The sequence below is a fragment of the Streptopelia decaocto genome (assembly GCF_964273445.1).
Source record: "Streptopelia decaocto genome assembly, chromosome: 10".
Lineage (NCBI taxonomy): Eukaryota > Metazoa > Chordata > Aves > Columbiformes > Columbidae > Streptopelia > Streptopelia decaocto.
In genome coordinates this window covers 13,677,273-13,700,010 of record NC_138665.1, presented here as the reverse complement: position 1 = coordinate 13,700,010, position 22,738 = coordinate 13,677,273, and the positions used below count along the sequence as shown (strand labels likewise).

General features: G+C 37.5%; 1 protein-coding gene across 5 annotated transcripts in view; it reads left to right on the top strand.

Annotated features, from left to right (window-relative positions):
- The window catches only part of KLHL13 (kelch like family member 13), an 81,080-nt gene that overhangs the window by 36,122 nt on the left and 22,220 nt on the right, over positions 1–22,738 (top strand). The window contains exon 1 of one of the 5 annotated variants that reach the window (XM_082062001.1): positions 8,822–8,934. The exons of the other annotated variants lie outside the window; for them this stretch is intronic. Coding sequence (XP_081918127.1) covers positions 8,837–8,934 — 98 coding nt within the window. The 5' untranslated portion in view covers positions 8,822–8,836. Of the gene's footprint in view, positions 1–8,821; positions 8,935–22,738 lie in introns of those variants that run through there. 5 annotated transcript variants of the gene reach the window in all.

Below are 22,738 nucleotides of genomic sequence, written 5' to 3'. Positions count from 1 at the left end.
TTATAGGAAAAAAAACGAAAAAAAAAGGGCAGAAATTTAAAGTATGAGTGTTTAGTACAAGACTTCCTCTGTCCCATGTGGCCCATGTTCTACCTTTGGTACTAATTTCATCTGTTCTCACAGCATTTAGTTGGAATCATCTGTGGACTTGAAACTCCTTATCTAGTGTAGAGAAACTGTACATTTTTATTTTTCACACCCGACACGGGAAATACTAATGGTAGTGATAAATTTCAAATGGAACTTTTTGCCGCGTAAGCCTTTCACATGCCTTTGTCTGTGAACGCAGGCTGAACTTTTAAGTTCAAGTTGCTGTTTCCTAAAAGCGTGTATCTAACATGCCTGAGACTAAGTGATGACAAATAATTATATTTATTAAATCCATGTGTCATATTTTTTGTGACTGCTTAAAGGAATCCAGCCAGCGGCAGTGAAATGACCGTGTGCAATGTGGTGCAGGAGCTTCAGGCCTTCTCCTACAAGAGGCCTTCTTGCTCTTTGTTGGCTCCCAGGTTGCGCACAGCGATTTCTGACAACCTCGACTTGAAGCATCAGCATCTTTCTCAAACTCTTTTCAATCTCTTTCTCTGTCGGGGTCTTCCCAAGGGACTCTCGCCTTCAGATAAAGACGTCAGACTGCTCACACTGGCAGTTTTGTGGGTTGTGGGTTAGCGGGCTGGATCCATCAGGGGTGACAACGCAGTGGGAATTCCTATGCTTGGAAAAAGTTAATCTTTTTGTCTTTTAAAGAAATCGAGCCATTATAGGAGTGCACGATAACAGCAGTGATCAATGTGCTTTATTCTTGCCTCCCTGTGCCTGCTCTTTGCAGCAGGGACAGCTCTGCCAGGTGTGCAGGGCCTCAAGCGCTCGGTGGATAAAGAGAGTAAGGCTTAGGGAATGCAAAATGACTAGGAGATTCCATGTAAATAATGGAAGGATGAAAGAAAAGAGCCTACAAACTTTAATTTTAAGAATATTTTCAAAATACTTTAATTGACACATGGCTAATATTATTTGCCGTTTGCTGTCTGTGGTGCAGGAAATACCAAAGTTGTTACTGACCGGTGCTCAATCCTTGCCTCCTTTTAATTACTAAATTGTTTAATATATTTGCATCGTATGAGTCAGATGTGTAAATGTGTTTAGACATACTTTGCTAAAATAAATTTTGCAGCCAGCAGACCGTAACGGCTATGGAGAAGTTGTTTAGAAATAAGTTCTTTGTAGTTCATAGTTTGACCTAATAAAAATAACTGTTGCTTCAGACTAATTATTTTCAGCAGGGTCAGTCTGGCTGCTGTGACTGTGCATTCAGCTTTCTGTGATGATTTATTGAATACAATGACCTGGGGAAGATGAGCACAGTTCTCTGTATAAATCTGTATTAATTCAAAAGCATTTCTTCTTAGTGTGTTGTCAGCAGAGTGTATGGGCTTGGATCAAAAGTTGGAAACCTTCATTAATTCACTCTGGTTTTACCTCCTGCTAAGTGTTTTAAGACCTTATTTTACCTTATGTGTGTGTACCTTTTATATGAGAGTAGTTTGGCCAAGCAAAGCTGAATTTGATTTATTTTTTTTCCATATTATAACCTGTAGCTTGTCGTTAAGTTAACAGTGCATCTTGACTTTTGGAAATTCTTTATTGTTAGGAATCTTACCTCAATTTTAAGGCAACACCCTTTTCAAGAATACACACTAGAAAACGCAGGGCATCCATAAGTGGCATAAAATAACTACTTTCATGGCGAGAAACACAAATAGATTTGAGATATTTCTGAGACCTTTGTGTAGGTATAAAACATATCTGAAACTGAATTTAATATTGTAATAAATTAACACTTCTGAATACTTAAAGTGTGAATTGTATAGGGTTTTATTCATTTCTGTTGTGTCCTTATTTTCCTGTGAGTTTCTGGGAAGCTGACTTAAGATTTAACCTAAGTTACATTTGTAAAATTATTTTAATATCTGATTGTGGCCTGACAGGAAATGGTGTCAGTGTTTTTAACTGTTTACTGTTGCTGAATAATTTCAAAAATTTCATCTGTAAACTATGAAGATATTTTTCTTGTTAATGAATGATACTTGCAAGGACCAGGGCTGTGGGTTCTTGAAGAATATATGTAATGGAGAAACTCATTACTCACATGATTACTTCTCAGTCAGCCAGCTGCTACTACCTCTTTGGTTTGTTGAAGAACATGCGTTTTGATAGTCTGAAAAATCATATGAGAACTCGAATATTTCTTAACTGAGTTGTCTGGGAGGAAGGGGAAGTGACTGTGTCAGATGCAGGGCAATATATATTTGTTATATATATATATATTTTTTTTTTTAAGTGTGTGTGTGTATATATATGTATAGTGTGCATATATATAGTGGTATGTATATATACACTTGATAGATGTATATGAACACATAATATATATAGTATGCATATGTATATTTATGTATAAAAGCATTTTTCACTGAAAGGATGCATCCTAAAATGCTGCAGCAATTTCCTCATTTATAGCGGAAAAAATGCTGAGTGGGTGGATGGCAAACTGCAGTACTCCTTATTAAATATGTGGTACATGCCCTGACGGCTTAATATTAAAAGATTTGGGGATTTTTTTTTTTCCTGTTCTAGAGGTGGCACTATAGATATTGCTATAGAGACAGGAGCCCATCCTGCTTACAGCATTTTGACAGCAGGAGGGGTTTGCTGCAAGCCTAGTTTATCTCCCTTCTTTATGCTTTCCAATTCACGATTATTCCTTGTTCCTTGAGCAGTCAACCCAATTTAAAAGAATTAAATGTGTTTGACAGTAATTATTTTGTAAGTATCTCTGTTCCATTTGTGAAGCTGTGTACATCTTGATGTCCACAGTGCAATTGCTTCCAATAGATTCTGTAACTAAGAGCTGGTGTCGAACGGGCTTTTTTTTCCCCCACTTAAAAACAATTCTTTGAGACAACATAGTGGATAGTAAGTCAAAGTATGTGTGCAATTCTCAGAACTGTCTTCAGCTATTTTAAAGCTTTTTTCTTAATTTACTTAAATTAATTGAAAGACTGTTTCTTTGTAAGACTTTGAGGCTTTTAGAAAAGTTGTAGTTTCAATAAAGGTATTGTCAGGTGCATATTGCTGGGTTTTTTCCATACTTCAGTATTTAGGGAATGTGATGGTTTCACTGTGAGGGGACTGCAGACAGAACTGCGCTGATTTCCTTTGGATTCTTCTTTGAGCAGAGATTTGCTTTCCCTTTATGAATGTTGGTATGAATATTTTCATGATATATGGTCAAAGAAATTGTATTAATTAACTGACTTGTATATAGGGCAGTACTGTCAACACCATCTTTTAATTATTCTCTTCCAGTAATTGGAACAGCTGCAGTTTAATAGATTGAAAAGCCAGAGGTAGAGGCATGAGGAGCATCCAAGTGAATGGGAAAGAGCTGAATAAGGAAGCCAATTAAACTGTCACACTTCTGATTTTTTTAGAGGTCCTGAAGAGAAACATTATACATCCTTATTTGCTCGTATTCAGTTGCTAGACTTGTGCCTTTACAGCCATATTTAAAATGCTGAAATTATTTGATGTTGAAATGATTATTGCATTTGAGCTCCGTGGCTTTGTGAATATTTTACTGGATTTTGGAGCTTCTGTTTTATTTTCCTCTGTATCAAAGTGGCCTTGGGTAGTAGTACACAACAGCTCAGCGGGCTGGTAGTTGTAAGAAATGCAAAAGATCAGAGCAATTCCTTCCATTCTGAAACTTGAGTTTCTGCCTTCAGTTTGGAGTGAGCTTTGCTAGTGCTAATATAATAAAACAGAGGATTTATCATATAGTAACATATATATACCCATTTAAAAGTGGAAACATGGCTTTGCATCAAGGAATTTTTAGGACACAGATGTTGGGAAAAAGAATCTCAATCTGAAGATGTTTACTGGTCTTAACACCATTTTAATCTATTTCTCTGTGGCGTTGAGTCTGGTATATTCTTTTATACAAGCAAAAACTTCATTGCAAGAAAGTAGTCTAATGTTAGAAACCACATTTATGACATAGGTATTTAGACCTGTCTGTCTAGATTTCTAGGTGAAAATGGGAGATGTAAATCACAGTCACTGTCACTTTGAACGTTTTTCTTTCTGTAAGGCCAAGCGAAGCCTGGGGTTCTGGAAGTGCAGAAGACTTTTCAGGTCATGCCTATAAAGGGTTTGTAAGATTTAAGAAGCAAAACCCTATTTCCACCTGGTGCATTCAGTTCCTCTGATACTTGGTAGGTGAATAAACAGAGGGAGGTAAAGAGCTTGCTAGAGCAGAACAGCAAATCTTATAACTGCAGCAAATCATTTGACTGAGCAAATATTTTTCAGTTTTGTTTTAACAGTTTAAGGCCTGAAAAAAGACATACAGCTCAATCTGTGCAAACTGATGAAAATCCAGTGGCATGTCTAGAAGTTAATTTATACTCTGCTTAGTTATCCCACGAAATTCATGTGGCATTCTAAGGCTAAGAATAAATATTTTCAGACTAGTATAGTTTTATGTTGCCACTGGGCATCTTTCTGCCTGTGACTTCTTCTTTGTTGAACAACCTTGAAGGGATGTCTCATGGGAAATGCAGAAATGGTTTAAAAGTTTTGTTGGAAGTATATATGCACCAGAAATATAAACATGCTGAGCTGTAAAAGGAGAACTTGTATTTTATAATGCAGATAAAAGGCAGCAAAGGCATACGTGTTGATAGTTGATATGTACGAAACTGTGGTAGCATTTGAGTTGCACAAAGGAAGGAAGAGGTTATCACAAGAAAAAAAGAAGAGAATTACAAGAAAAAGGAAGAGAATCACAAGAAATAGGAAGAGGGTCACAAGGGAAGCAGTTTTAGCTGCATCCCTACCCTGCAGCTCAGGGAGAGCTTGCAGAAGAAAGGACGCTGTGCCGAGTGCACTTGCAAGGGCTGGTGCTGTGGATGGTTTGCTCACGTGCTTGGGGTGCTGCATGCCGGCTCCTCTCATTTGGGGCCAAACCTTGCTTTTTGGAAAACAACAAAGAATGATTTGGGGTGGGAGGTGCAGGAAGAGGGATAAGAAATGCCGTGTTCTGTTAAGCGCTCTACTATGTGCCTCCTTTTTGTGGGGTCAGAGCTGCACTGCCGGATGCCCTCAGTCAATCGCTTCTGGCCTTGCTAACAGCTCAAGTCTGTAAAATTGCAGCTTGGGATCTTGCCTTGGTCTTTTTTTTTTTCTTCCTTATGCCACCTGTTCAGTCATTTTTGTGGAGGAGTTTTCTGCAGAAGCGCTTGACACCCCGTCAGTTACTTTGCTGTCAGTCGGCTCAGTGCAGCTTTGGAAATACTAGTGTGGAAATCGTTGCTTAAAAACCAGAGACTTCATCTTTCTCATTTTGTATACAGAACAAAAGATGTGGAAGAGGCTTGGAAAATAAGTAAAATATAACTTTAAGCAAGTTATAAATGGTAGGTGCTTTTAATTGTGAATGTGAACTTGTGAGAAGAATACAGAAAACAAGCCCCTTGAATGGTCCCAAGAAGCTGTTTAATCTGTGCAGTTATTGTGGGTCTTCAGCATTTAAAAGAGTTTTAAACTTTAAGAAAAGCTGATCTGCACTTTGGTGTTCCAATTTGATGTGTTTTCATAGCAGTTATCTAGGAATAACTTTCCTTGGCAAGTAGGATTCTGCTCAGAGCTGTCATGCTGCTTTTGGTCCTCAATACTAGTCAATTTGTGGATGAGTGGCAAAGCAATGTAATGTGAGACCAGAAAATGTAGTATATTCAGTGGGTTCAATGCACTCCAGGAGATCAGATTATTTTTCTCAAATTTTTGAATGCATAACGAAATTGTTATTTGGAAGTTTTAATTAAAGTAACAGAATACTATACTGTGATTTTCTGCTGCCTTAGGAGTAGTTTAAGTAAAGCGTAGAATACATTTAGGTAATCTTTTCCCTGGGAATACGCAACTGATTTGTGACTGTCAGGAAGAAAATGGTGTTTGATTTTTTTTAATAATTTTTTTATAATTTTTTAATAATTTTTCCCTTATTTGCAGATAGGTGATTAATTTCTCATGTGGTTCTTGTTTTGCAAATGAGAAGCACTTGCCTGTGGAGTACCTGGCACTGCTACTTCCTTCAATTCCATATGTTGTACATTAGCTGTTTGATCAAATAGTGTGTGCTGGACATTAGGAGGAGATTAAGTTGGGCACTGCTTGGGATTCATACGCTTACAAAAAGAATTACTTTCACTGTTATTTTCTGTAAAGGTTTTAATTAGGTTGCTTGTAAACTAAATGGAAAAAATAAAAAGGAACAGAAGCACTCATAGGAGAGCAAGTGTTTGAGGACTGTTGCCCTGTAGGTTGAATGATGTTGTTGGGGTCAGGAGTGAGAAGTAACTCTGCCTTCCGGACGTGCATTGATTGACTTAAACACCAGTCAATGCTCGGGAATGACTGTGTGGCTTGAGCAGGCTTTGACTTTACTGGTCAGAAGAGTATTTCAAGAGTTACTTTTGAAAAAGTGTCCCATTGATTGTCCTTAGACTCATTCTTTTACGTTAGTAATGCTGCTGTTAGTAAATAAAATGTGTAATTCTCTCATTGGGGTTGGCGGAGCAGAGAGAGCAGTTGCCAGTTGTTTGCACTGGCTGTGTACTCAGTGCAAGGAAGGGGATAACAGCATTTCCTTCTTGTATTTTAAGATGCTTTTCAGTATGATGGCAAATGCAAAAGCAAAATTGAGTGTATGAATTCAAAACGGTGATATTTTTTCTTTGTGCTTATAATAGCTGCTAACATCTCTTTCAACTTAAATTTCAGGCCTTTGCAGAGAAGGCACTATCTAGTGGTCTGGTGTTATGTATATGTATGAGGCTGTTAGACGCAGTATTTACAATGTGTGCAGACAAGCATGGCTATTGGCATGTAAATGCATACATTCTTTTAGTAAAAGTAAGACTTCTTTATGCTAAAACTGCATCCTTGCTCTCTGCAGGGCTAGTGTTTCTTAATATTTACAGCATATGAACTCGGTTGTCCTACAGAGCAAATGTCTGTTCAGCATTCAAGTAGCAGTTTCTGTGAGATTTGCTGCCTGTGTTAATGCTGTTCATGTGTAATTTAGAACTTCTCCAAAGAAGTGGGAGAGAGCTCCTCAATTGTTTGTCAAATAGGTGCGTCTGGTTTTGAATTAGTCCTCAGCTCTGGTCATCCTGGGTTGGTTTAGTTCCTTGCCTGTGGTTATGGTAACAGCTTTAAATGTCCCAAGCTATTTGGGGCAAACATTCTCAAGAATAATAATCAGAAGCAGCAAATATTCCCCAGTGATTTCATCCCCAAAATAAACTTGACAATGTAGGTTTCACCATTATGAAAAACCGATCAGAGTGTTATTAAACCGCTTAAATTTATAGAAATTCTGCTCCTGGTTCTATTCTTTATTCCTGAGCAGCGTGACAGGGTGTTTGCATTTTGTGATGGGATTAAGCTGTCCTGATGAACAGAAAAATTGTCATGTTGTACAAAGACTATTTTGAAACCTGTAGAATAAACATCTTACTGTGGTAATATATTAAAAGTGTTTTTCTTTGTCTTTTTTTTTTTTTTTTAAGGGAGTCAACATAGTTGAAGCTCTACCTTATTTTGCCTAGAAACCTGCTGTGCTTATGCTGTTAAATATACTATTAAGTTGTCCGTTCCCTTTTGAATAGCTTGCATTTTATGCTCCCTGCTGTCGTCAGCCCCGGGAGGTCACCAAGCAGAGCGGAGAGTTGCAGAGTGGTCCCTGGTGGACACCTGCGCGCCCGTCTGCTTCCTCAGTTCTTCAGGCAATTTGGGAGCTGCTGGGGGGGCGCGTTCAGAATTAGATTGTTGATAGCATCCCTACAAGGACTGCTATTAACAGCATGCTACTCTCTGCTTCTCTACTGCAGAAGACAGAGTGGTATTTGTGTTCCCATAGCATGTTGTAAAATGCATGAGATTTTGCTCATCCTCCTTGGAAATGAGAATAGGAAAATGAGAGCATCCTCAAGCAGAAGCTATTAGAAGAGCATGCAGAAACCTGCAGCGATTGATGCTTTATTTTGTCTTCCTAGCTATGGATTAGAAGGACTGATTTTTGCAATGGGCTTTTTCCATAATGGCATTCTTGTATTGTTTGGGCAGAGCTTGCACAGGAGGAAAACAGGCTGCTGAATTTAGTCACTGATCTCTATTAGCCGTGGCCTAAGGCTATGCTGAGATTTATATCCCATTTGTATTGTTGCAGCTCAAAAGAAGAATGTTCAGAGGATGACAAGTGTATTCTGAGTAGGTATGTTGTTTCATTTTCATATGAAACCCATTTTTTTTTTTTCTGCTTCCATTGGTCAGAAATGAGGGTAATAGGAAGAGAATATAGTACAGTGCTGCAGTGTCCCTGTTAAGGTAGAACAATAGCATCAGAAAACCGTTCTTTGAAAATTAGCTGCTTTTATTAAATAAAGCTGCATTGTGCTGGTGTGCACAGTGCAGTCTTTTTTTTTAAACATATACTGCAGTCAGTGCTTCCCTAACGAGGTGGCACTATTGTTGAGTTAGAAGGATAGAATCATCATCTTGCTTTAGGGGACAGCAGGATTTAAAAGGAGATGCCTTGCAGCCCTCTTTTACAGATTGGAAGCATCGGTTTAAGGGCATTGGCAGAATCATTTCCTCGTTCTTAGCAGCAGCCACTGCTGTGTCAGTAGTGTGTGGAATGGAAGTCCTAGTTGGTAGTCTGTTATGGAAACGCTGTTTACTGTTATTGTAGTACCGTGGTGACAACATGCCATTGAAATGGAAAACGAGCTCTCCTGCTATCTGGAAATTCCCAGTTCCTGTGCTTAAAACATCCAGGTCATCGCCACTTTCTCCAGCATACATGTAAGTGAGAGAAATGAGGATAATAAGGTGGGATTGCTTTCGTGAGACTACCCTGTGGCAAAATACCCTCTTGTATATTGAATGACATTGGCACTCAGAATTTTACTTTGTTTTCTGTGTGGACTCCCTGATTTTATCCTGGATGTTTCATGATGGATGTTGTGTTGAGTCTTTCCCTCTTTGTTGAAACATAGAGAAATTGTGCAGATTAAACCATATTCATAACAATATTGCATATGTTCATTTGAAAAGTTTGTGTTGCTGTTAATTTGTAGAGCTGATGTTGAATTGAGAAGTTAAGATTCGAGGCAGCCTTTCTTTGTAGTGTGTATGCTAATATTTCCTCCTTCTGACTGTTCTTGGAAATTAAACATGGCATCACCTGCTGTATTATACTGCACTTTTGTTTGTGTAAGTTCTCGTATAAGGAAAAAATCTTGCTTTGGTCTTGTTTTATTCTTGAAAGTCTTAGCTTTAATACAAATTGAATGTCTTTTTAGAAAGTTACAATAAAAGCTTAAAACATAAATACAGAAATCATTTGTATCTGAGTACTTACATAGTTATGCAGTTTGTCCATGTAAAGTAGCTTCACATAAAAGAGTATTTTAATACATATGGAACAATATGCTTTTGTCTTGCAAATCTTGATGGAGCTTTTGTTCACCTTTTGTTGCTGTGTTAGCATATACAGGTGGCTCTTTTTTTTTCCTTCTGTGGAATAAAACTAAGCATAGGGTACTGAATTGCTTCTGCCTTTATTTAAGTAAGCAGCTCTTTTGAAAATAAGGAAGAGTTGCTTTAAAATGCACAAGTAGCAGTGTAGATGACTCCCCTGTCTGACAATTATCATAAAGACTCTTATTTCAATAGTATTCCAGCCTAATACCTACAATATTAGTACTTTTTAGCTTGTATTGTCTTTTTGCAGATAGTCTTTTGCTCCAGCTGCTCTAGGGATGTTCTGTAAGAAATAGGTATTTATAGGTCCTCTAAATGTCTTCTTTTTTGGTTGTTGCTGAGAATTGCACGGATAAGCAGTGGAGCTGAAACAATACAATGCCGTATGCGTGGTCACTATTGTTCTCGGGCAGAAGGGCTGGGGTTTAAGAGCCAACCTGGCGGTATGGAACCTATGCTGTGCACACTTCAATTTTAGAATTAATTCCCATGGAAGTGCTTCAGCCTTTTCACTCACTGGATGCATCAAAAATGTTTAAGGCTACCGGAAATAAGCTGTTTCCAATAAATTGCTACTTACTATGACTTTTAAAAAAAATATGACTAAATATAAAGAAAGTGTAATAATAAAAAAGAGTTGTAAGGCTTTTGAAGCTATTTCAGGGTAACACTGTCTTTAGTGTTGTATGTTATGTTTTTGTTTCTTAAACTACAGTACTTATTAAATGCACGAAAAATCAGAGCCTAGTCTGATCTATCTGCTGCTGAAACCGAGCATTTCTTTTGTGCGTTGCCTTTAAATTGCTAATCTAGTTCTGTGTATGCTCTGGCTTTTATGATGGGGATCATGTAGCTGATTATCTCAGTGTGTTGAAAGTATGTGAACAGGTTTAGTGATCATGCTTAACTGTATGATACTGAGCTTATCTGGAGCATGAGAGATGCGATCAGCAGACTTAATCATCTTTTTATAATGAGTCAATGTATCCCAGTGTTTATGGAGACATTTCTTCACTGCCACACAGTCCTGATGCTAGCAGGACTCTGCAATCTAACATTAAAATTGTTCACATACTTTATTAAAAAGAGTGAGAAACAGTACAAAATGGCACCTATTTAATTAGGCAATATATATCAACTGATTAAAAAAACCTTGTCATTTAGGTTGCAGAGATTACAGTAAATGTGCTACTGTTTAATGTGCTCTGATGTTTTTTCACATTCACATTTTTAAGTTATCTTTCATGGGTAGTGCTCTGCACGCTAACAAAAGCGTTACATTTTGAGTAAAGGATTCAAGAGCAAGTGGCGTGTGAAATGGAACATACATTGCCGTAAAATAAATGGCAATAAAACTCTTGAATTCACAGAAGAACACTTACATACTTGATATTTTATATCTAGAGTATACAAAGATATAATTGAGCTTTTAATAGTTAACATCGTAATCTTATAAAATAGGTTTGTAGTGTAATTTGGAATATGAAGTAGGGAGGTCTTAACAGTGCTTTTTTTTTTTTTTTTTTTGTATTTAAAATGAAATTAAATTTTTGCAGGTTTTTCTAGTAAGGTTGACCTTAGCTTTACAAGCTTCATCCTGCTTATGATTTACAAGTAACTTAGCTAGTGGTTAATCTAATTGTCAGGACACATAGATTTTCTTCGTGTTTTATGTAGTCTATGTACCTGATATCCAAACTTGGCGTCAGTTTCCCTGTGTGGAAATGCCGAGACTGGTGGTTACCAGCGTGTTTGACTTCTTGGATGAAGCCGGCATGTATGTCCACAGTCCCACCACGCTATGGATACCTGTCCTGCAAGCTCTGCAGCTGTGGAGGTTTAGCTTCAGTCTCTGCTTGGAGAGTTTGCCATAGTTCCTGAGGTGGGGAACAAGTACAAAGAGCTTGTCCCAGTGAGTTCTCTGCTGCGGGGAATGGGTGGCCAGGGAGCACAAGAAAAAAAGGACCTGCTGAAGTTGAGCTGATGACTTTGTAGGTGAGGATGTGGTTCTGTTACTGGGAAGTCTGCTGGTTTTGCTGGGTCTGGTACTGCTGTCCTGGAAATAGAAATGAGCAGCAGTGAATTGCTGCTGCTTGGCTGGTGGTTTTGTTTCCCACCAGTTACTAATTAATGATATTTTCAGGATATCCTGACTGCAAGAGGTAACTCTTAACATTGGATGAAGGAGGAAGGTTCCCTCTGAAGGGAAATGCAGGCACCCCCTGGCTTCTGGTGGAACCAGTCTGGAGTAGCTTGAGCTTTTCCCCGAGTTGATGGAGAGATCCAGTGACATTGTGCAAGGAAAATGAAACAGTATTAGAAGTGGAGCACTGCCATGTGACCAATATGTGTGGGTGTAATGCAGCCCGGCTCAGTGCACGAGTGAGGATTGTGCAGATACGTGTGTTTGCACGTGCCTTCATCAAGCTACTTTACATTTTCTTTCACAACACTCTGGCGTTCAGGTTTAGAATATAGATTCCTTTTGTCAAAGTGAGTGTGAAAGCTGTTACAGCAAGTTTATGCTCTGCTAGTGAAATCATATTCTTATTTGTGATTGTGTTGACTATGTGGGTACGGACGTAGGTGACCTAATATATTATGTGGGCAGGTGAGCAGTTTTGGCAAGTGAATCAGAGGAAAGGACAAAGTGAATAGTACAGAGCTGGAAAAGTAGTATTCCTTGGCATTGTAGCCTTGTATTGATGGCCACATGTTAAAAACCAAACAAAACAGTGACTAACATAAGCAGAGGTTAACAATTAAAGCACTACTTTAGAAAGGGTAAAGGGCAGTTCAAAATTGGTTATATGTAACAGCTTTGAGGTGTAAAGGAATATTGTCCCAGTTAGTGTTCACAGCCCACAGATTAAGAACTGAGAGTAGAAGTCCTTCTTATTCACACTAGCAATGTCATTTATATTGTTTTCTGAAGTTGTGCTCATCTTTCACTAACATAAATGGAAGAAATGTTTGTGGAAACTCTGGAGATTAAAGTATTATGATGGACATTTATAAAGAATTCAAAAATGCAAAGATATTGTTTTCAAAAATCACGTGAGAATGATTTATAGCTGTTTTCCAAAAAGGTAAATGTTAAGAGTTCTTAGTCTGACTTTTTAGGAGAAATAAACAACTGTGATATTCCAAGTATACTGCTATCAAAGGGTTTATAACACAGTCTTTCCATCCTGAGTCATGTGGTTGTGAAATTTGTCTGATAGGAAATGCTTTGCAGTAATGGAAATCAGTTGCTGGGCAGAAAAGTAGAATAAATTCTTAATATGCTGGAGCAATCAGTGTTAGTTCTAGCTGCTTATATAGATTATATGTGTTTATGCTTTTGTGTCTCTCAAAAGATTTGCTCTACAATGAGCTCTTTGAATTCATGCTATACAATGAAAGGCACTTAAATGGGAAAAGGTGTGTATGCATGATTCATCAGACTATCTGTATTAAGCAGTTTTCTTTTGTGAGACTGCCCTGTATGTCTCTACTGGCTTCAGTGGTCATTTTTGGTAAAGAAGCCCTTTTGCTGGGCTCTTGAGCATTGGACAGGCTACACTGTATTTGCACCAAATCAGACTCACCGGTCTTTGGCAACATGCCATTTTAAGCAATTACCTCCTAGATACATTGAATTTCAACATGTTGAAAGTCAATGTGGAGGTCACCCCAAATATTTTTTAAACTAATCTGACAGTGTATGTAAACAGGTGAATTGGGTGGGTGGGGAGTAGAAGGGGTTTATATCTTATAATTAGAAGACTGCTTCTATAAAAAAATTTTGTACGTAGAGTTCTCATTTGTGCTGTTAATCTTGCTTTTTAAATAATCGGTATTTCGATAGATTATTTTAAGTTTGAAATGGGAAATTTCATTCCAGTAATAAACTGGGAAAAACAAGGAAAAAACACCCAAATATGGTTTTCGTGAAGTTTCCCAGCGCCGTTGATTTTTCTGGGCAGACCTTCATAGGTGATGCTGTGGCTTACAGGTCTTCAAAATCACATTTTCCTTGTACAGTGTGATGTTGCAATATTGACATTATATTGTGACATGCTAAAGCATCTTTATTGAATTATCTTGAATGTGTTACTCAGCATGTTCTGCCTGAATGTCAGTTCTGCCAGTTTGTCATTTTTGCCATTATATCCTTGTTATTGTGGAAAAATCTTGATGTCCGATCACTTTCCACTAACTGGGTTTTCTAGTGTTATGCAGTATTTTCTGTTGAATTTTGGATGGGGATGCCTATCGATTTTCATAAAGTACTTGGTGAATATTGGGGTTTTAAAATAATAGACACTTGTTCTAAATGGTAATAGTGGGAATTGTAGTGTAATAATGTGTACCTATAACACTGAAGTGGAAGTGCACATCCATATTATTGCTGTAATATTTCATGCAGCAGTGACTGAGATTGTTGCAATATCCAAGTTGCAATAAATGTGTTTTTTCATGGGATGGACAAGTCACCTACATCTGTTATCTGACATGCTAAGACCTAAACTCTTTATGTAGGGGAAAAAGATTTTACTATTCAAAGTAATTAATGTTACCCTACATTCTTCCCAGGAGATCGTAATGGTAGAGCAGACCTGGCAACAGAAGGAGCAGGGGTTACTTATCAAACCCTAACATCAGAATCTTGTTGATGTGTTTTTGCTGCCTTATAAGCTATCAGAATTATTCTCTACAGTGTATAGGGGAAAAAAACGCCAAACACACAAACCCACAACATTTTGGAAAGGAGTTGTTCCTAAATCTATTACAGGAATACAGTGGGATGTATATATTCTATGTCCAAATCTTGAATATGCAAGTGCTATCTTGGACATATGTAGGTTTTTGTCTCTAAGGAACCATTCTGTAAACTTAACAATATCTATGTGTAAGAGAACTAAATTTAAAGACACATCAGGTAGAACTGTAATTTTCTGGTGCATGCAAAATGTTTTTCTCCAGTGTTTTGTAATGCGCAAGGAGGATTGAGCTGCCTATTTGAAATTATGACTTGCCTTTTGAACAATGAAGACCAAATATAAAGGGCAGAGAATAGGATGTGCAGTGTCAGTCCAGCCTAAACTGTGAAACCTGAGTGACTGTTGTGTTCTACCTTTTTGAATGTCAGGGAAATAAACTAGTTCTGTTTCTATAGAAAAGCTATAAAGCATGTGTATTTGCTTTGCTTTTTCTGTTTTTAATAGCAGGAATCAATAGACTAACACCAACTTTGGCAAAAAGTCATTAGAGAACCGTTTCTAATTTAGCATCATTAAACAATCTGAGTCTGTGAATTTAAGCTACAAATGGCTCAATGGATGTAAACCCTTTGTCAAATAGACAAATGTGGATGTGATACTAAGGCTCCCAGAGAGACTAAATACTGTTAGGAACAAAAGCTTTATAGCAATGACTGAGCCAAATATTGCTTTGTTTCTGTGGAAAACAAATTTGAATTAACCAGCAGGCTGTAATTATGCTGCAAACAGCTTGAGACCTCTGATAGTTTAGATGTTTAAGAAGGAATTCTGAGGAGAGTATTTTCTATGCATGTATCCTTGGGAAATCACACCGAAACGGTTGATGATGTTGCTCAGTCTGCTGCTGCCTTTGCGGGGCCTGATTTTGTGCTGGTTTGGGTCACAGCATGGCCTTGTTTTGAAGTGATCCAAAAAGGTTCAAGTGATGTTGGGAATATCCTTGTTTCTGTGTTATCCTCCTCTCCACCCAGATCCGTTGGTGTTTGGAACAGCGATCGTGTCTTCAGTGTGAGTTTTCTAGCAGCTTTCTTCATTTCTTTTTGCATCATGGGCTTGTGTGCTTGGCCGAAAGCTTTTTGTCAAGATGCCATTTGTGTGTTGATGTCCAAAGAGACTTGACTGTAATTTTGCAGAGAAAAAAAAATCTTGAAAGCTTGACATTTATGCATTAGTCTGTAAAACTTTGCTTCTAAAATAGCTTAAATAGGTTACTTCAGGCTTATGGTTGAGTTACCAAGGTTTGGTGTCCTGGTGTCCCTGTCCTTCAGGTTGGTTTGTAGATGTTCTGCTTGTGGTCTTGCTACCTTTGGTGATTGTGCTTGCAGAGCTGCTCAGGCTACATCACTTCAGTATTTTATTTCCCTTTTAGACGCCTTCTTAAGGTGGTTATTTCAACGAGCATCTCAGGCTGTAATTGTGTTCGAGCAGCAGTTAAAGTTGGGGACCTGCCTGCCTCTGTTTGCTGCCCATCAGCAGGTGTCCAGGAACCATCTTTCTCCCTCTCTGCTGATTTTGGGGTTTGGAAGCCCCATGTCCTCCTTTCTTGCTGCCCTTGGCCAGAGCCTTGGGAAGGTAAAATGCCACTTCTCACTGGTTTGCTCGGCTAAAGAGAGCCTCGTTTTCTGTTCTACTGTTACAGAACACACTTAGTTAAGAGGAAAGGTGGAAAATTGTTTTAGGAACATTATTAAAAAAAAAAAAAAAGGCGGTAAGCTTTACTTTATGCCTTTCTCCTGGAGTGGATATTCAGAAGAGCTCAGTATCAAGTTACTAAACAAATGTTTAAATGTTCTGATGTTACTGGTGTCCTAATCTATAAACAAGGTCAGGTGTAAAAAGTGAGATATTCAAATATAACCATCAGAGCGTTGCCTGAGGTGAGCTGTATTCTGCGCTAGCTGCTGTAGCTACTTTTGAAAACTGCAGCACGGTAGTTAAAATGGGATGTTCATTCACTTGAGGTAAAGCTTTGCAAACTTCTGGTTGTGGCGGCCCCTTTCAAGTGAACAGCATTAAAATGGCATTTTTAAGAAATGCAGTAACCCGATAAATGCAAAGTGTTTCAAGTTACATTATCAGCCTCTAGTTCATCTATTAAAAATACAGCGTTTAAGCCGTTCAGTAAAAGCAATGACATCTGAAGCTGATAGCATGAGACTAATGGTCATAATAAGAAAGGGGGAGTGGGGGAAAGCTGTGGTTCATACTCCTAATGCTTTGTGTGTATCACAGGTCAGTTTGGTCCCGCCTTCCAGCGCTGGTTTTGTGCTCATCCTACTTTCAGCTCTGGCAGCAGCCTGTGGCAGAACCTGTTGGCTCGCAAAGCGAGAACTGAAGTTTGCTGAACATGTTGGTTGGTCTCTTAGGAGAGGAGTTAACTTGCTCTATCGACCTGTCGGAACAAAAATGACCTTTTGTCTTTGTTTTTTCTTCTGGCTGAAATAATGTATTTATTTTAAAATAATGTAAACTTGTGTTTCCTATGGAAACTTTGGTGTGTTTTTGTAATAAGAAACCATTAACAAATTATAAAACTGACTGGTTTTACTGGCTTACTGCTACCATGAAGAAATAAAGTTAACTGCTGTTAAGAAATAGTAATTAAAAAATAGTAACTAAAACATAAGATGTTTTTAGATGATTTTAGGGGAGGACAAGTGTAAAACTAACTTTTTCAGAATAAAGGATTTCCTGAAATGGTATGGCTAGAAGATAGGAAGTAGAAGAAATGTGACATACCCTGATTGTGTAATTTGCTCATCTACATTATATTAATATTTGAATTTATTAATAGTAGCATTATGAGATTTTCTTTTATACAATGCTTCCATATCAGTTATGCTTATTGAGCTCCTAGGTGGCCATGTAATTTGGGGAATTCCTGAATTCATTACTCATGAAGCTGGAACATCTGTTCATAATGGGAAGACAGTAAGACAGTCAATATGTAAATTATTTTTTGGCAAACTAAGCATACTAAAATACTTTTTGGCAGGTAATGCACACAAAGTAAAGAATTATTCTATATCTAATAGTAAATGAAAGTTTCATTGTATTTCACTAGCCTTTTCATGAATAGGTTCATTAGCAAAATACACGCATGTGTAGGGTAGCCCTGTAATATACTACATTTTTTTGATAGATCATAAAATAGTTAAGATTTGTCTTGTGATAATAGTATCTTAATATGAATTTGAAATCTGGTTTTTTGTTTGTTTGCTGATAAATACCAGAGTACTGGCACCTGCCAGGAGTGATTGCTGAAGATGCCATTCACCAGTGGCCAGAACACTTGCAGTCATGGTTCATTGGACAGTAATTTGACAGAGAAAATAAGGTTATAATCCTTTCAAAAACAAGCTATTGAGCTTTACCAAATTAAGAATTCACTGTCTGGCCAGTATGGCTTTGGCAAGCTTGTACTGAGTTATGTAAAGTCTGTGGGTTTTAAATAAATCAGAGAACATGCACTCTAAAATATCTGTAGCTGTAGGCTGATCTCCTTACTTTGTTTTAAAAGACTGCACTATGCTCTGACAATTTCAAACAGATCAATGGTTTACTGATAAATGAACAAATTACCAATTAAATTAATAATTGCCTTGTTTCTGTTGCGTTAGAATGAGTTCAAGTACTTCTGAAGAAAACATCATAACAGAATATTGTTCTATTCCATTCCTGCCACTGAACGCTATACCAAACGGCAATGCCATCCTTGAATATTTTAGCTGATAGTAAAGCCTGTCTTATTTGCACAGATCCCTGCTTATCCTGGGTCACCTGGATGCCTCTGAACTGTTTTAACAGGTTAATATTTACTAAGTGCTTTAGAAAGCAATTCGTGGATCGTGTTGTATTTCACGCCAGTTCAAAAATATTTGTCAGCATTTGTTGGAAAGTTCCAGTGCTTAAAGCATATTCTGAAGGAAGCTACAAATGGCAGTTACGACAGAGCTGCGGAAAGTGATGTTGGTCGGTCCTTCAGCTGAGGATTGAGTGAGTAAGGCTCAGGTTCTGGGTCTGACTCAGGGTCTCGTGTCCTGTCCTGGTCACAGGGTTAGCGGCTCTTCTGCTTTATACGTATTTCAGTTTCTCCTTTAAAGTCAGTTCACACAGTTACCATAATTCACCGCAAATAATCTAGAGAAGTTGCGTATGGAGTTGGGAGCAGTAATGGACAGAACTCCTGTCAACGCTTGGGTCAGTCTGTTTTCAAATTGCTTATTTAGCATTCTCTGGGAATACTATGGTCCTTAATATTTGTGTCAGTCTGGATATTTACTTGTGCCACATCACAGTATCACAGTATGTTTGGGATTGGAAGGGACCTCAAAAGATCATCTTCAATCGCTCTTCTCTTTGTGCGATTGAACCTAGACACTCATGAAGACCAACTGACATGATTTCCAATCTTCTTTTCATTAACAGAAATCAACTGTTCGTGTTGTTACACCACTGTATTTAATCCTACATTGTGACACGATTTAGGGAATTATATACCTCATAACATTTAAAAGCCACTGAATGTGTATCTTTCAAATCAATTTAATATAAATAGTACTACTGAATTGTTCCAATTTCAAGTCTTTTCCACTAGGTTGGTTCTTAGTTATTGTTTGTGCTATGAAAAAACCCACCAACTAACCAACTAAAAAACCAACAAAACAAAAACCAAGCCCCAAACCCAATCCACACCTCAAAAGTCAGTGTAGCTTCACATTAGCTTGGCAAGACTCTTGAACTATTGCCTTTTTTTTAATAGTTCAACATCTGGCTTATGGTTGTCTTTCTAGTTCTAAAGTAATTGCTAACTGCACAGATTGTCAAAGAGGGTGTTCAGGTACCTTTTAGTAGATTAACAAGGTTAAAAATCTTAGAGAGAAAATGAATGGATATGAATCTAGCAGGCTATCATCTACAGCAAGAAAACTTACATGTTGTTTTTTTTTTTATTTATGATAAACAGCGAAGTTATCTTCCTTCAAAATTAACAGGAAGTTAGGAAATTAAGATATATAAATTAATATCCATATAATGCACACTCCATATTTCATCAGTACAAAAATTCCGATTGGAAGTACTTGGAGGATTAACTTGGAGTCATGAGAAAAGCACATTTGCTGGGAAAAAAAAAAAAACAAACTATGCTGTACTTGAAAGAATCAGCATAAGTTTAGAAGGAAAATTCTGACTGGCAACTTGTTCTGTGATGGCAGCTCATGAACCCCCGGTGCCTTTCTCTGAGCTGCCTCTTCCCAGAGTTTGGAGACAGAGTCAGGCAGCTCCTCTGCTTGGCTATTGCAATGTTAATATTCGTTTCATATTAAACTCCAACATTCCCTTGTTCTTAACATTATAATGTTCAGCTCCCTCCAGACCAAGTGTATGCATTGAAAGTGGTGTTAATATCCCCATTTAGAGCTACTTGTTGTGAATTATCACTACTCGTTGTTGTAGTTTTAGCTGTCTCCTCCAGGTTTGCCTTTTTTTAAAACGTGGCTAAAAGTGCTACTGCTAAACTTGTGTAATTATTTCTGTTGATCAGAACAATAAAATTAATTAGAAAATGAATTAGTTTTCTTATTTTGTAGTATGCTTAATTGTGATATACTGTACTTGCAGTAAAGTGAAAAAAATCAATATGTTTACATTCATTATTATCTAATTAATTATGGTGCTTAGCAGACCTATGTTAATGAATGTAAATAACACCTTTGGTAAGTGCCCAAACAAGACAGATGAACTTCTGTGTTTTTGTTGGGAATGCGGTCAGCTGTGGAGCGTGTTACCCCTGTTCTGGCTGTGAATGGCAAAGTTATTTCTGAATGTTCACTTTACAGCCCCCCGAACAGAAGTTATATCCTGAATAGCTTAACATTTTGTTGCAGTGCAGTTTGAAATCACTCTCATTGTATATGATATAGCGCTTGGGTTTGCTCTTTCTTTGTGTATTGGCATCAACACAGTGCATAAGAGCTGTTGCATTTTCACTTTGTCTTACAAAGATGGGTTTATCTTATTGCATGGAGATAAATGCTGAAAGTGGTACAAAACCAGAATTTCTGGTTGGTCCGGGAATGCTCTTTCCCTCTTGGTGAATGTCACAAGGCTGGGATTCGGGGATCAGTCAGATCTTATTGCTGACTTGCATTGTAACCTCTGCCAAAACCAGCTCCTGAATGTCACTTTCTGCATAACGGGAAAGGGTGTTCAGCGTTTTGAAACTGTTCAGCTCTGCGTAAAAAAGGTGGTATATTAAAAAAAAACAAACAAACCAACCAACCTATTTTTCCTAGTGATTTAGATATAAAGCAAAGAGAAGTATAAGAATAATATTTTTTTGTTATCTCTGAATTTATTATTGTGGAGTCATATGCAGCCAAGTCAATGTTTTAGACTAGAACTGTAATGTTTATATTCTGGTGGATTTTTATAGTGTGGAAGTCTGTAAATTTTTCATGTCTAATTCACATATACAAGTTTCTGGACATAGCAGCAAATGTTGAAAAGAAATAGTGAAAATCTCTTTTGCAGAATAGCATCAAATTGTGAGCTGGTGAGCTTGTATGTGTGATAGGTATTAGGCAGCTGCCCGTTGCGTATTGAAAAATCAAGTAGGAGAAATAACTGCTTATAGCCACACTTGGCATGTTGAACATGTACTTGTAAGTATGACAAGTATTTTGAAATATATTGTATCCTCTCTGTTGGCTGTGCAGTTGTAACAAGGCATCTTGTGCTACAGGGGACCTCTCAGGACTTGGGAAGTTGTATATAATGTGGCCTGTTGAGAACAATGTTTCCATCATCACTGCCGTTCTTGGACTAAATGAATCGTGGTCAAGGTCTTTGCCTTCATTTGTAAAATTTTTGAAGTATGCTGGCTGTTGGGAAATAAGGTAGCATGGTATATGTGGCCAACATGCTAAAAAGTCCATATGAAACACCCAAGAAAGTTGGCTTACTTGTTCTCTTCCTAATGATTTTAAATGATGTGTACATCTTCTGTTTTCTTCTGTGTTTAGAAAAGGTCTTTAAAATTCCCCTTCATATAATGGCTATCTGATCTGACATTTCAGGAATGTATTTCAAGAGCAATGCAGTCAGATTCATTCTAGTTGGATCTGTGGTTCCTTCCCACCCACACTTACAAATCTCCCCACGTTATTTTCTAATTATTCTTAGACAGACATGTACAAATTTAGAGAATGAGCGTCCTTTGAAATTATGTTAGACTCTTTCCTTGGTGTGATTGTATTAAAACTAAAACAAAACCACACACCTCTTAATGCAAAATACCCTAGAACAAAATCAACACAAATATTTGGGGTCATGACCTAGCAACTGCTTTGCTGCTGTATTACATCATTGTATGTATGTTATAGATGCCAAAGATAGTTTGGAGACCACTTTTCTAAGGTACACCCTGTAAAACTTGATTGAAATTACACTCTGCGTTTATTTTATAAAATGAAGATATTTCTGTTTCAAAAATGACACAATTCTTGCGTGCTGCGACACAGCCACATTTGTTAATTTTTTTCAAATGTCACATTATTGGGTTGCTACATTAGAAGCCAAAGCTGTTCAGATGTATTCTTGTTCCTACAATCTGTTGTTATGTCTGCATGCATAAAATCTCACTGTTTCAAACCCATGTACACTGTTAAATGGTGATTTTGTTTTGAATATGTTTTCATAGCTGACCTTACGTACTCATGGGTTTGAACAAGGCACATCAGTGCTCTCAGGGTAATGTGTGAGTTTCAGAAATTGCTCTGTAGTGTCCATGTACCCAAAAAAGGAGGGGGGAAATATTTTTTTAAAAAAAGAAATAGCTTTTTTAAAAAAATATGATTTTTTTTTTTTAATATGCAAATTCCAAATTTGTCTTTCCATAGTGATCCCGGTCAAAACCTGGGGAGAGGGGAATTTAAGCACATTCTTGTCACTTATTTAAAGTAATTTCTGAAACTAGCTTGGAGGCCAATGTTTGTACCTGCACGTTTAAGATTTGGAAAACTTTCTGTATGCAGGATTTGCAGCAATTATGTCAAAGTGCAATGGGTCTTTTTATGAAATGTGGAATCTGTTAACACTGAAGATGCCCTCATCTGTGGATTAACAGCTTATGTTTGCTAATTAATATTGTGTACATATGCATTATACCTCTATGCATGCTAATAGGTAGTATATTAGATCATGGAAATTAGAGCAACTAGTTATTGTTAATATTTCTGGAGATGAAATTTATTTACATTTTATAATAATTACAGGTTAGGGTAGTTAGAATCTCATATGCATATCTCTTTATGTAAACCTAATTTACATCTCAAGATTAACATGGAAGGCTAATA